At 43.9% G+C, this 15,095-nt stretch overlaps 1 protein-coding gene and 2 long non-coding RNA genes across 5 annotated transcripts in view; 1 reads left to right on the top strand and 2 right to left on the bottom strand.

The window, feature by feature from the left end:
- Positions 1-15,095, bottom strand: part of LOC116077270 — a 65,885-nt gene that overhangs the window by 20,615 nt on the left and 30,175 nt on the right. The window lies entirely within an intron of this gene.
- Positions 1-15,095, top strand: part of Rsph3 (radial spoke head 3) — a 57,332-nt gene that overhangs the window by 32,018 nt on the left and 10,219 nt on the right. The window contains exons 7-8 of one of the 2 annotated variants that reach the window (XM_031351690.1): positions 2,250-2,336; positions 2,677-2,795. In XM_031351690.1, the coding sequence (XP_031207550.1) occupies positions 2,250-2,336; positions 2,677-2,795 (206 nt within the window). Of the gene's footprint in view, positions 1-2,249; positions 2,337-2,676; positions 3,137-15,095 lie in introns of those variants that run through there. The other variant, XM_031351689.1, reaches the window with a different exon arrangement.
- Positions 10,570-15,095, bottom strand: part of LOC116077269 — a 7,734-nt gene continuing 3,208 nt past the window's right edge. The window contains exons 2-3 of the long non-coding RNA XR_004113198.1: positions 14,499-14,594; positions 10,570-10,654 (exon numbers count right to left, since the gene is read on the bottom strand). This is a non-coding gene — a long non-coding RNA (uncharacterized LOC116077269). The remainder of the gene's footprint in view (positions 10,655-14,498; positions 14,595-15,095) is intronic.

Here is a 15,095-nt window from a genome sequence, read left to right as displayed (position 1 = left end):
AAGACAAACAATGATGCTGGTTGGTTGCTCCTAGTATCTCTGGGTAAATTGACAGAGGAAACAATGAGTCCGTGATACAGTGAACCAACTGCTAGTGTCCTAGGTGATGGAGGACGGCAGTGATACAGTCCACTGCCTCCAGATGTGCACAAAAGACTAGAGCGTCTAAGGTTCTCTCGGCAGTCATGGAGCTCAAATTGCAGAAAATCAAATGGAAGCACTGATAATCAATAAGATTGGCTGAATTCAACAAAAATTGTACTCCCAGCCTCTGGGTGTTAATGTGTAAAACACAGGCATTAATTGGTAAAGAATAACATCCTATAACTTGGGGTGGAGATGTGTGGGAGGACCCTCCTGGGGCAGAGAACTTTGAACTCTCAAACTCTGGAGCATTCATCTCACCTGAAGTCTCCCCACCCTTAGCAGAAGGTAGAGTGCCACTCCTGGTACCAAACTCTGTGTCAGTAAGGGTCCTGAGAAACAGTTGATAAGGAGAATGAATCTATGTCCAGCTAGTCCAGCAGTCAGCTGTCTCCTGACAATCCAAGAATCCAGGAAGAACTTTGCTCCACTCAGCTGGATGTCTCAGCTAGTCTTCAAGACTCTAAGAGCAGTGCAGGAAAGAACTTGCAGTGAGAGTGAGGGCAAGAAGCCAGAGAGCAGAGCTCCCCCTTGTGTGTCCTCTGTATAGGTTCCGCCAGGAAGTATGGCCCAGGTTTAAGGTGAGTCTTTCCACCTGAAATAGTCCATTCAAGGAAAAGTCCCTCTCAGGCATGTCCAGCTGCATCTGCTCTGGTAACTGCAGATGTATCAAGTGGAGAACTGAGCGTAGCCTGTGCAGGTGTGCACGTGGAACTGCAGCACCAGTGCTCAGTGCCCACCCTCCCACGTATTCTAGCTAGTTGTGTCAGTCGCTGTCACTGGGACAAAGTACCTGGGGCAACCAGCTTAATGGCTGGAAAGGCTGATCGTAGCTCAGCGTTTTAGGAGTTTCAGTACATGATCATATGTAGTTATTTGATTCCATCATTTCTGAACCTATGTGGGGAACACATAGGGAATCAAAGCTGGGAAACCAAAAGCTCCCAGTAACCCCTTCAAGAGCAGACAGTCCTCAGCAGTGGAACACACTGTCGGCTAGGGACCAAGCTTCAGCGCGTGAGCTTTGCGGAAATCGTTAGGATCCAAACCATAAAAGTAGACTTTTTACTATTGCTCACAGAGAACAATAATGTTTGGGTTTGTTTGGTTTTTGTTACATAGTTTAAAACTTGAAAATTAAAATCTTACCAGAGATATGGCATATATATTAGGAAATTCAATATTCTACTGCTCCCCACTATCATCCTATTAAATAACCATATGGTGCCTGCCCCTAAAAACCATCTAGAAACTTAGAGTGTAGATTGGTGTGGGCAGTCTTGTTAAAGTGCTTGCACAGTGGATGTTCCACTGAAGATGGAGCAGTTTCTTCTAACAGCAGCATTTAGTCCCCGCTTTCTCTGCAGTGCTTTCTGAATGGCCCCTTCTCACAACACCCTTTCAGATGGCCTCAAGGGAGGCTTTCTTCTTCCTGGCATTGCTGGTCCCCAGGTTTGCATCCCACTTCAGTGCAGTCTTCTTTCTGCCCTTCCTCCTTGACCCAAGTCAGATTGTGCCTATGGGCCCAACTCCTTTTTCACTCTGTGGAAAACCTCATCATTTGTAAAATACTGCTTCTACTGCAGTAGAATGGAAGTTAACTAGTGCATATTTAGAGAATGTGGCAAAAGCTATGTTATATTGCTGCCTGTGTCCTGGGCTACTCGATGCCTGACCCTACCTACCCATGGGGGTTGGAGGTGAGGTGGTGCTGAGTCAAGTACACAGACTCCCTCCAGGAGCAGGTGAGAAACAGCAAGCTCATCTGAACACTGCTGCAAGCTCCTTTAATACCCTCTGCCCACGCCCCATTGATCCCAAGAAAGCATCTCTTCAAAATAGCAGTTCCCGATTGGCTGGCATTGTTCACACCAGCAGTCCTTGCTCTCTCAGGCAGTCATCAATTAGGTCCTCCTGCAGGAGATGCTTTTGTGAGGTCCCTGGCGTTTGCGTAGAGGTGGCCCCCATGTTCATGCTACATTATGTGAGGGTACTTAATGTTTTATGTTAAGAAGACAGTGATGCTGAGCAGTGTTATATTAAGGAAAAACACGGTCTGTTTGTAATGACTTGCAGAAATGGCTTAATGAAATTCTTTATTGCAGATATTGAGGTAGGATTCCTTCCATGGCTAATGAATGAAGTTGAAAAATCCATGGAACATAGCATGGTGGGAAGAACCATGCTTGACAGTAAGTTGCTTTATATAAAAGCCATATCTGAGATTTTCAAGACATGCAAGTGCGGGACACTAGTGTTAGTGACAGCTTTTAAACTCTGAGGCTGTCGGCTATATTAACAAGGGCACACTTTCACCCTCTCTCGCTCTGGTTTTCCTGTGATTTCATCATCTATCTTCTATTGTTGCTTTGTACATGACGTCTTCAAAGACAGAAAGACATAACCTGTTCAAAACGTTGATAGTTGTATATGTTAAATGTGTAAAGGCTGATGGGGAGGGGAGGCTAGGGAGTGTTTTTGCTTGTCTCTAAGGAAAGTATGGAAACTCAGAATGCCCTCTGAACTTTTCAGTGTTGATCCATGAAGTGGTTGAAAGAAGGCTCAATGATTACGAGCGTAAGGAAACCATGCAGCCCGCTCAGAGGATGAATGATGTGATTAATGGTCCTAACACAGTGACAGACCCCTCGGTGAGTTTAGAATTACAGAAGTCAACCACATTGAACACCCAGAAGCCAGTTGTAGACAGAATCTCCTCACAGACAGCACCATTCCAAGAAAGGAAGCCTGTGGAAGAGGGGGATCCCTTATGGCAGAGTGACCAGTCAGAAATGAGGGAGTCTATAGGGGAGGAGCTGTCACAGCCAGAAGGATCACTGGAGCCAGAGAGCAGTTCAACATCTGGTCAGTAAAAATTCAAGTCAGGTACTGGTGCACAGGACCCAGACTTTAGGATTTATGTGATACTTAGCCACCTTTTTGTCTAGTTGCTGAACAAATTATGATTAAATAATAAAATGAATAAAAATGACAATTTTCCATTTATTTAACAGAATATTCAAAGGCCATGTTGTCTTAATAAGAATCTTATCCAAGCAATAGTTTCCCATTACTCTCACATGTAACTAGTACATTTCTTAATCCTTTGTCGGCCGCCTTACCCGTCCAGTGGAAATAAGGAGGCAAACACCGAGCCCTTCTCCATGCAGTTTAACCAGGAACCTTCATTTTTACTTCTTCTCTAGCTAGCTTCTTTTATATTCTTCTATATCTTCTTCTTACATCTTACTTATTACTACTTACATCTTATTAGTTACATCTTATAAGTTACATACTTATTCCTAATTCTACATCTTACATCTGTCCTTAGATCTCACTTCTATATCTACATCTTCTCTCCTATCCCATTACCAGCCCCAATTCTACATACTTACTCCTAAATCCCTCTTACTATCTCTACATACTTACTCAATCCTCTCTTCACCCATCACCAGCCCTAATTCTACATACTTACTCCTAATTCTTTATTCTCCCCAGCTCTTGTGGGTTAAATACTTTCCCTGGTCCCAATCATCATCGGCTACGTGGCAAAGAATAATAGGCTACGAGAAATCATGCCAGCTTGCATCATAAACTAGAGGCACACAGCTTTTCCAACTAAGGCTTGTTTATCTCAATGCTCTCTGCTCTGGCCGGAGACCAGGTGTTCAATATATATATAGGGTGGCAGCTGTGGCTCCCCACAATCCTTCTCATCTTGTGGGCTCACTTCTTTTTGGTAGGTCTCATATCTCACTGAGATATAGGTGCTTTCAGCCATTAAGCTTGTCTTCTCTGTAGGAAACTAGCCTGTTGACTCCGTAAAGAACACCTAAGTATGCTCCTGAAGGCTAGGGTATAAAATCTGAGCCCTTGTTTATATAAAATTAAACAGCCACCCTGCAGCATCAGTATCTAACGAAGGCTTGCTGACTGATCTGGACCTGTTACTTCTTGCATCTTTCTTATCCATATCTCATCCATTGACAAGTTTCAGGTAACGCCAAGCAAAGAGAAGCAGTCCCCACCCTCCACACAAGGCTGTTGCCAGCTGACTGGAAGTGCCCAGACCTTTTGTTGGCTATTTAGGCTCATGCATGATTCAACATTTAGAAAATATACATGTTTACTTTGTAACTACAAAATGTGTTGTTTACATATCCCATTTTTTTCACCAAATAATATCTTTCCATACTAGTTAATATAAATTGCTTGTCTCTTAAAAGTGCCACAAGGTAGTGTGCATTATAGAAGGCCGTAGTATACAGAGGAATCACTCTTGACTCTTAGCTCGTTTAAACCATCTCCTGCAGTAGCAGAAGACGTGGATGACCATCTCAGCCTTACTAACTGAAGCCTGCGTTGTCCAGCAGAATCTGCAGTCATGAAGTGACATGACTAATTTACATATCCATTGTAATTTCTTAAGATCAGTGCAAGAGTATATATGTGATTATACATATAAAATGAGTGTGCCCAGTTCTCCATGTATTATATCACAAGACTGCTTAAACGTCATGGAAACTTCCCAAGTTGTGTAATCATGTTTATATTTCCCTCTTCCTTTAGCTAAGTCAGCCAGCAGACATGAACAGGTACCTGCTGCATGTCAGGTGCCAAGCAGGAGCTACAGACATTAGGGGTACAGTCCTGAGTAACACTTACACGTGCTCTCCTAAGCTGGTAGTCTAGCTGTCTTGAGTACATGCTGCAAATGAAGAGCTAGGAAGTGGAGAATGATTTTCAGCAGGTAACAAATGTAGTGAGTTACTGTCACCAGAGCCTTGGCCAAGACTCAAACCTCATAAGCTTCCTCCTCTGACCGCAAATTTAAGTGAGTTTCTGTTCTACAGAACATGAAACATTCAGTTCATTGTTATCCACTGCTGTTAAACCCATGCTACTAAAATCTGTAACATACTGATTTTAGCAAAATGCCCCAAAATTTTGATTATGGTTGTTGCTATATAAAATGATTTTATTTTTATAATTTAAAAATTATTACTAATTTAAAATACCTACAAGTTATTTAAAATTAATTTGAAGCTAATTGAATTGTTGCTTTTTGCAATAATTTCTTCTTCGACAATTTCATACTTGTATATAATTCATTAGAATTACTTGTTTTCCACACTCTCTTTTGTCTCCCTCCCACCCCTGTTAGCCCTCTCCAGGTCCCCATAAAACCCTCTCCCAAATCTGTGTCTGTTTTGTTCTGAGACTCACTGAGTTTATCTAGGGCCATCTGTGTGACCATGAGTTTTGAACTGTTTATTAGAGCCTGGTGGGCTCCCCAGTGGGTACAACTGAAGCGATGACCCCCCCACTCTCAGCCTGTCAGTAGCCAGTAGCTCTGCAGGGGACCCCATGACCTTCCACTTCATGACTGCAGGATAGTCTTGGGCAGCCCCAGTACAGATAATCACAGGTGCTGTAAATAGCTGTGTTGTATCCAGAAGGCAGTTCACAGCCTTGTGTGTCTTCCAGCTTAACTTGTACTGCCCCCTCCACTGTACTGTCTCTGAACCTTTGGGGGTGGTGTAAAATGCCCTGTGTAGGGCTCAGCTCTCAACAACCAGTTATTCTCAGCACCTTAAGTTCCTTTCTTTCTTTCTTTCTTTTTTTCCTTCTTTCTTTCTTCCTTTCAAGATCTATTTATTATGTATACAGTGTTCTGCCTGCATGTATGCCTGCTGACCAGAAGAAAACACCAAATCTCATTATATAAATGGTTGTGAGCCACCATGTGGTTTGTGGGACTTGAACTCAGGACCTCTGGAAGAGCAGACAGTATTCTTAACCTCTGCGCCATCTCTCCAGCCCCACCTGAGTCCCTTTATATTCTACAAAGAGAAGCTTTTCTGATAAAGCTTGGAGTACCCTTTGTGTTGTCTGTGGTATAAACAAAGGCACTTAGAAGGCAGATTAACACTGTGCCAATTCAAACAGTGGTAGCCAGTCCCTGTTAGGGCTATGACTCCCTCGGCCGTGTGCCTTTGACCACTCTGCAGTTGTTTGCTGTGTAGTGTATGTAAGGTATCGCGTCTGCCTCAACCAGCAAGAAAGACGTGACCCACAAGCTCTTCTTTATGCAGTTTATTCAGGAACCTTCAACAGTCTTCAGCACCAAGGGCAAGGCCCTCGGCCATTAAACTTCAGCACCAAGGGCAATGCCCTCGGCCGTTAAGCACTCCCAAGCTTAGCCAATCCCAATGGGCCACGTGGCAAAAGCGGATAGGTCACCAAATGCGGAAGCAACCAAGGGCAGCAAGCTTAGCCAAATAAGGAATTTGTTTACGAGACTGCTCGCTCTCGGGATGGCGGAAGCCAGCGCTTCTCTGGGCGCAGCTCAAGCGGCTTTCCACAGTTCCCCCTTTTAGTTTTTAAATGAAACAGGCAAGAGTAGAGGTCTGGCCAGGTGGTGGTGGCGCATGCCTTTAATCCCAGCACTTGGGAGGCAGAGGCAGGCGGATTTCTGAGTTCGAGGCCAGCCTGGTCTACAGAGTGAGTTCCAGGACAGCCAGGACTACACAGAGAAACCCTGTCTCGAAAAACCAAAAAAAAAAAAAAAAAAAAAGAGTAGAGGTCTGATCTCTGATGCTGGAAACAGGGACATTGTACTGATCCTCACTTAGGTGTCATCCACCCAAAGAGTACCAGACCAGTCCGATACCTTTTTCTCAGAGGCGGGGCCTGGGGTATCAACCCGCATGCAATCAGACATGCTCTTCTCGGGGCCCACTAAAAGCTGACCCGGAGTGCAGTGCTTCGCCTTGCAGCCTGAACGTGACGATCATTTTTGCATGACTGCCAGCCATGCCTGGGGAGACTGTCCTGCCTCAGTGGCCGTAAATGCCTGCGCAATCATGGCTGCATCCTGCTTTTGAGTGAACCTGATCCTGCAAATACACCACAGGCCCACAAGGCAGACCAGCAATAGGAGACCAACCATAGCCCCCATGCCCACCCATTCTTTCCAAGATTACAAGCCAGAGGCTAACCCAACATCCACCCGTATGGAATTGACTGTAGCCATGGATAATCTCAGTTGATCCATCAGATCCTCAAAATTCACCGACCAATTTTCTTGGTTCTGCTTGGCTGTCCATCAGGAACAGAAGCAGAAGGATGCACAGAACCTTCAGGCACAATCTTTTCATTTTGCATGGCACACTTCTGCGTCAGTCATTTGGGAACCCACAGAGGCTCCAAACAATCCTGGGGAAAAACACAAACAGGTCCTCTCACCCACGCCAACACTGGATCAGGACCATGCTATATGCCCGTGATCACATCCTTCCACTTCACAAATCCCTTCAAGGAACCTCTGCTGCACTAATGACGATCCGCAGCAGAAAGGCCATCCACATCCAAATTTTAAAATTTTAAGGTAAAAAGAGCAAGGGCTATTCTTTCTTTTGGGGTACGGCCTTGGCCAATTCCCTCTTCTTGTTTTTGTAAAAGCTCCTTTAAGGTGTGATGAGCATGCTCCATAATTCCTTGCCCTTGAGGATTATATGGCAAGCCATGGGAGACATGAACTTCCATCTGCTTACAAAAGGACATAAAAGTCTGAGCTGTATAGGCAGGTCCATTATCTATTTTTAGCTGCTGGGGTTTGCCCCAAGCAGCCCATGCCTCTAGGCAATGCGAGATGACATTGCGTGCCTTTCCTCCACTCTAAGGGGTGGCATGAATGATCCCAGAACACGTTTCTACAGATACGTGAACATATTTTAAAGTTCCAAATTCAGAAACATGTGTCACATCCATCTGCCAGATCTTAAGGGGGGATAAGCCCCGTGGATTGACACCCATGCCAGGGGGATGATGATGGATTATACATTGAGGACAATCTAATACCACCTGCCAGGCATCGGCTCGTGACAGGTGGAACTTCATCTGCAAAGTCTTAGCATTCACATGAAAAGTCTGATGAAATTGTCTAGCCTGTTCCAATGAAGAACTCATAAATATACATTCCATTCTAGTCCATTGATCTACAACATCATTTCCTTTACTTAATGGTCTGGGCAATCCTGTATGTGCACGAATGTGCTGAATATAAAATAACTCTCTTCGTTGCCAAATTAAACTTTGCAAATCCTTCAATAATGCACAAACAGTACTATTAATTTTAATAGGGCCAGCGGTTTCAAGAATTTTAACAGCGTGAAACAATATAAGCAGAATCAGATATCAAATTAAAAGCAAATTGGCACTTTTTAAAAACTTCAATTACTATTTTTTAGTTCAACTACTTAAGGAGAGCCTGGCGGGAATTGACATAACACGGGCTCTTGTTTTTCTACCAAATAGGCCCCACAGCCCATTTTAGAACCATCAGTAAACATATTTGGGGCCCCAGTTATAGGGGCAGCTGACATAATCTTTGGAAAGATCACAGGATGCTCTCTAAAAAAGGATAGTAAAGGATGCTTGGGATAATGATTATCTATTAACCCTTCAAACCCACACTGAAGGATGGCCCAACTTTCCACATTTGAAACATGACCCGGAACTTCTTTTGTTCTGAGCAAGCTGAATGACCGCAGCTGCAAGACCAGCATTAGTCAAAGGACCCCCTGACTCTCTACACACTTTCATCCAGGCCTCCAGCCCCTTATTCTTGTAAGGAGTAATGGCAGCCCTGCATTCTTTTGTACACTGCTCATAGACCAGCTGCTTGATTAACGGCATAGCAGCATCAGGATCACCAAAGATTCTGCCTGCAGCCTCTACCAATCTAGCTACAAAGTCTGAAAAGGGCTCCATGGGTCCCTGTAAGATCTTAGTAAGATTACCACTCACCTCCCCTTTATTTGGTAAAGACTTCCAAGCTTTTATGACAATCTGGTTAACTTGCTCAAACACCTGCGCTGGATAGCCTGTCTGTTGATTAGCAAATCTACCCTGTCCTAGTAGCATAACTCGATCCCAGACAGGATTTCCTGCAGCGTGATTTGCAGCAGCTTGCTCACTAGCATACTCAATCAAAAATGCCTTCCAATCCAAATACTGCCCTGGGCTCAGGCAAGCGTGAGCCAGACCGCTCCAGTCACTTGGCAAGAGCCTCCACCTGAGCTAAAGTAAAAGAGGCAGTAATGCCATAAGTACGAATAGATTCAGCCAAGGATTTAATTACTTTAAAATCGAGCGGTTCCTCATATCTGTTTCCTTGAGCATCTTGAAAAACTGGGCAGGCAAGCTGGAGCTCCGACCTCACCGCTCGCCAAACCTCTGGGCAAAAGGAGCAATCTGAACCCCCACTGTTGGTTGGATTATATGGGGGGAGGCGCTGACGGCACGCAGCGTGGGGGGCCCGTGTCATTCTTTGGGCCCTTCTTCCTGCGCTTCTCTTTAATAGAGCTTCTCTCAATCTTCTCAATCAAAACCTGTAATTCCTCATCTGTATCGGACCACTCGGTATCTGAAGCTCCCTTCTCTGACTTCACAGATCACTCTTCCTTCAGCTGCTCTAATGCAGCTTTCCCTTCTTCCACGGCCTTATAACAGATCCTCCAAACAGCTCCTATCGAGCTTCCACACAGGTGTTACCCCTGCTTTCAAAATACCCTGGTCCCAGGAGAAATCTAGATCCTTCCCTAGCTTATCCCAGCATGAAAGGGTGAGGTTCCCAGACACCACAAACCAAGGGGCAGCAGTGTCACACTCACTAAGGAACCTCTCTGGTGTGCTCTTCTTAATTTCTAAATTTTTTGACAATAACAGCTCTTGAAGAGCCAGAAAAATTGGGTGCGATTGCGAGGCACCCATCTTCACTTTTGTTTTACTTTTGGTTTGCTACTCTGTGAAACTTTATTGCTCCTTCTCAGAGTCCTTATAGCCTCTACTTCCGAGGTCCTTATTGCCCCAACTCCCAAGGTCCTTATTGCCTCTACTTCCAAGGTCCTTATTGCCTCTACTTCCGAGGTCCTTATTGCCCCAACTTACCTGGGAACTTACCAGCCGGCTGCCCTGACTGCAAAAAGTTCTGAGTGTCCTCGAGTGAAGGAGGAGTGAGTTCCCTGTTTGGGCCTCCACTTATCGCGTCCACCTCGACCATCAAGAAAGACGCGACCCACGAGCTCTTCTTTATGCAGTTTATTCAGGAACCTTCAACAGTCTTCAGCACCAAGGGCAATGCCCTCAGCCGTTAAACTTCAGCACCAAGGGCAATGCCCTCGGCCATTAAACTTCAGCACCAAGGGCAATGCCCTCGGCCGTTAAGCACTCCCAAGCTTAGCCAATCCCAATGGGCCACATGGCAAAAGAGGATAGGTCACCAAATGCGGAAGCAACCAAGGGCAGCAAGCTTAGCCAAATAAGGGCTTTGTTTACGAGACCGCTCGCTCTCGGGATGGCAGAAGCCAGCGCCGTCTAGGGGCGCGGCTCAAGCAGCTTTCCACAGTAAGGTGCAATGTATGCTGTATAATTCCATAATTTATTGGAGTATGTGTAAGTTCAGAGAGCCCACATGGAGACAGACATAGTCTTGTCATTGTCCATCCTTAAAAGAAACAGAGAAGTGAGAAATAACGGTACTGTACCTGAGAGAAAAGAAGCCAGCTTTATATTATCTGGAAAAAGCATATTAAGTGAGGAGTTTGAGTTTTCATTGTTTATGAAGTTACCTCAGGCAAGCATGGGCTGCAATAAAGAGAAGGCAGCAAGCTGAGGTGCTTTGTATGACTGGCCACAATCATAAGCACCTGCACCAGCGGGGTGAGTAGACACCTTCATCTCCATTAACTTTACTGACATTTGCCAATGCTTCTTTTATGAACCCACCCTTCCTGCAGTTTCAGCTAGCACTGAGATGACAGGGTAAGCGATGAATGTGTCGTCACCATACACAGACTGGAATCATAGCATTGATCCCACATAACTAACTAGAGAGAAGCTAGAATGTCATTTCCCCTATTTAACATCATGAGGTTCGAGCCATGTGAGGGAGACTAGCATAGCCTGAGAGTCCCTCCAAGAAGTTGCAGGAACTGGCTCAAGCTACACCTTCTGGGATAGAATCTCTACCTGCAAGCAGCTCACCCTCACCTCAGAGAAAGGCTCCTCCTTTCTCAAAGCTCTGCTTTGTAAAGCTTGGGAAAGAACTCACTTAGTGGGTTTTTCATTGCCTATTTATTTTATCCCAGCAAAGTTTCATTTTTTTATGTTTGCAAAAATATGAACCACATCATCCAATTTTACCTAATTTTGATTCTATAAGAAATCTATTCTATTCTAGAAAGTTTGATATGTTCCCCTTAATCTTTTATTTACATGTATTGCATAGCAGAATAGCCTTGGTCATCTTCCTGAACATCTAATAGGAAGCCATTCTGCAGAACCTAAGCTTGGGCTTCCCCATTCATAGAACCAGCAGCCAATACCCATCATTTCTAAACTCTACTCCCTAGAGAATCTGGTAATCTTAACTAACTTTTGAAAGTAAAGTTCAAAAGAAATGTTTGTCAGTATACTGATTCATAGTTTTTAGAAAATAGACATTTTAAATGTGTGCTAATTATAGTCTTCTAAGTTTAGATTCTATTAATATTCATTTACTGACCACTAGGGGTCAGTAAAACACTGTCATTGTTAACTTGAGTTCAACTTTATATGTAATTTAATGACCATAGGAAAGCTTGGCATGCTGGAAAAAAAATTTCATTATGTACTTGTGCCACATTTTTCAACCATAGAGAGAAGCCATCATACTGGTAGGAAAAGGGGTGTAGCTGGTTGTTATTACATTAAGCAAAATAAGACAGACCCAGAAAGACATCCCAATTTCTTTTTTCTTACATGTAGACTTTAGTTTTGAATTTGTGTGTGTGCATCTGTGTACATCTGTTTGTGTGTCTGTGTGTATCTTCCTTGTGTATATTTGTGTGTGTGTGTGTGTGTGTGTGTGTGTGTGTGTGTGTGTGTGTGTGTGAAGTAGAAAAGGAACTGAGAGACATGGGAGTGATCTTCAGGAGGCAAAGGGGGGTGAGGGAAGGGGATGGAATATTGGAGAGAAGATGGAAGAGGGGGACCAGCAGGATGGGGGGACACAGGAAGGGTGAAAACAGTGCATAGTGACATGTTTAAAATGCCATAATGAGCAAGCTTCATTGTTTTGTGTCCTGATTTTATTCTTTGTAGGGCAATTGTTTAAAAATGCATTGCAGTCCTTGGAGATCCAGATTCCCATTAAAGACTTACATTGCTCTAACATTATCTGCCAGCTTAGCTGGGTGCCAGACTGACTCTCATGATTGATGTAGACTAGCATTCTGCTGTACTCAGGAGCTTCAGTCTTCACCCTGACTCTGCATCCTTAATAGATGGTTATTCTGTCAGCTGTTCTTCCTTAGTTACCATGTCTGTCAGTCCTCTCCTTTACCTGTGGGTCCTAGCATGCAAATGTAGGTTGTCAGGCTTGGTGGCAAGTACCTTACATGCTAAGTTATATCACCAGCACTAACCTCTCCCTGTTCACTTTTAAAATGAAGATGTTTTTACCTGTGAGCTAGGAAACAGTTCTTTCCTGTTCAGTTCTGTCTCCCCTGGCCCAGGCAGTACTAAGTGCTTAGTCAGTTGCTTGGCCTTGACATTGTCATTAGAAGTTCTTTTATACCAAATTAAAAGCTATCCCAGAGCACATGTAAAGGCCACACTATCAAGCCTCACCCTCTTGAGTTCACACACACAGTAGGAGAAAAATAACTCTGTTAGGTTTTCATCTGAACTCCACATAGGTTCTTTAGCATAAGCATTCACATACATTTATAAGTGTACCAGATAGAAAAACAAAAGTTTAGCACCTTCCCATTTCTATTCTAGTTGTAATCATTAGGAGTTCCTATGACTATGATTATGACAAAGCCATGATTATGACAGAGGGGGGCAGAATTTTATTATATCAGCATGCACATAAACCCCAATAATATCTCTTTTTCCCTAGGTGTTCTCTCAGTGAGATACCACTCCTCCCAGTTTTTCTTCCTATGCCAAAGTTGTATAACCTCTCTCCCTCTATCCTGTAACCACTACTGTGAAACTTCTACTTCTTCTGGTTCTTCTCATGTGTGTCTGAAGCCTGGATGCTATTGAACCTGTCATCTCACCACTATGGAGTACTATAAGGCTCTTACTCCCTATGGTTTAGGTAGGTAGCACAACACACATCCTCTATCTCAAATATATACAAACACATAGTATAGAATAGCAATTCTGAACCTGAGGGTCATGACCCTTTCACAGGTTTGCCTAAGACCATCAGAAAACACAGATATTTACCATTACAATTCATAACACTAGCAAAATCAAGTCATGAAGTACCAACACAAATAATTTTATGGTGGGGGGGTCACTATACCATAAGGAACTGTATTAAACAGTTGCAGCATTAGGAAGGTTGGGAACCACTGGTCTAGAACATAAAAAGAAGCTCAAAATAATGTTGAGTAAGTGCAACATCACAAAGTCTACAAATGGCGCCTTGAACCCGCATACCTACTCTAACATACTCCTAACTATTTTGACTCTTGGTTAATAATTGCACAGAAGTTAAAGCCGGCATACAAGCAGAAAATATTGCTATGAGCACAGCATGGAGCTAAGAGGGAAGGCATAGGAAGATATCTCTTGAAGTCTAACCGTCTGGGCTAAAACAAAACATTCCTCAGTCCTAAACATTGTGTTGTGGCACAGGTCAGGAATTACCTATCATACATGGAAGGGAGCACACCACCACCACCATGAATGCTGGAATAAGAACCTCCCAAATTCCCCTGTCTCAGGCTTGTTTCAGCCCCACAGCCCTGGAGACCAGCATTAACAGCTGACAAGTAGCCTAAGCAGCCACTGAAGGAGCCACATAGGCTCAGTGTCTCTCAAAGCCACATTCCAAAGCCACTTGTCACTATTTGACTTTGGGTTAGCTCCCTGGAAAAGGCCATGTTTAGGGCCTGACTTTATTTGATTTGACTCAGAGTTTGCTCATTGACAAAGGTCCTAACACCAGAGTATTGTCACTAAATAATGTAAATTGGGCGTGAGTATAATGTGACATTTACATAAGATGGAGGTGAAAGCAGGAGCAGAAAGCAACAGCAAAGAACATGTAAATGAGATGAGCATGGGAGCTTTGGAAATGTTGACATACTCCTAGAGTCTGTATGGAGGGTGACTTGTGTACATGCCCAGGAAAGACCTGAGATGGCATGGATCACTCATCCCCATCGAAGGCATGCCCAACCTTTGCAGAGCATCTCAGCAAGGGGTGGGAGACTTAGTGACTCACCTATGTCTCTATGGGTCAGCCAGACAGCTTGATGGGTAAATACACCTACACCAATCATACTGACCTGAGTTCAGTTCCCCAAGACACGCATAGGAGAGGTAGAGCACTTGTTCCTGCATGTTGTCTGCTGACCTTCCACGTGTACAGTGGCATGCACTCCCTGCCCAACACACATAAGGACAGTTTTGAAAGCCTATTTTTTATATGTATTCTAATTGCCAACCCACTAACTTTACTGAGCAGATTCTAGTGGTCACACACACCAGAGAAGAGAATTTGACAGTATTTTTGCAAGGTTATTAAGTAAAATATGAGTTGAAGAGATGGCTCAGTGGTTAAGAGCACTGACTGCTCTTTCAGAGGTCCTGAGTTCAATTTCCAGCAACCACATGGTGGCTCACAACCATTTGTAATGGGATCTGATGCCCAGTTCTGGTGTGTCTGAAGACAACTACAGTGTACTCATATAAATATGATAAATAAATCTTTTTAAGGGTAAAATAAAAACTTAAACAAACAAAAAAAGTAGGGGTGGGACAAGAATCTCTCTTCCAGCCAGGCAGTGGTGGCACACACCTTTAATCCCAGCACTCAGGAGGCAGAGGCCAGCAGATTTCTGAGTTTGAGGCCGGCCTGGTCTACTGAGAGAGTTCCAGGACAG

This window comes from Mastomys coucha, unplaced genomic scaffold, assembly GCF_008632895.1.
Source record: "Mastomys coucha isolate ucsf_1 unplaced genomic scaffold, UCSF_Mcou_1 pScaffold5, whole genome shotgun sequence".
In the NCBI taxonomy this organism is placed as follows: domain Eukaryota; kingdom Metazoa; phylum Chordata; class Mammalia; order Rodentia; family Muridae; genus Mastomys; species Mastomys coucha.
The sequence above is the reverse complement of the archived record's forward strand: the minus strand, read 5'-3'. Positions and strand labels throughout refer to the sequence as shown.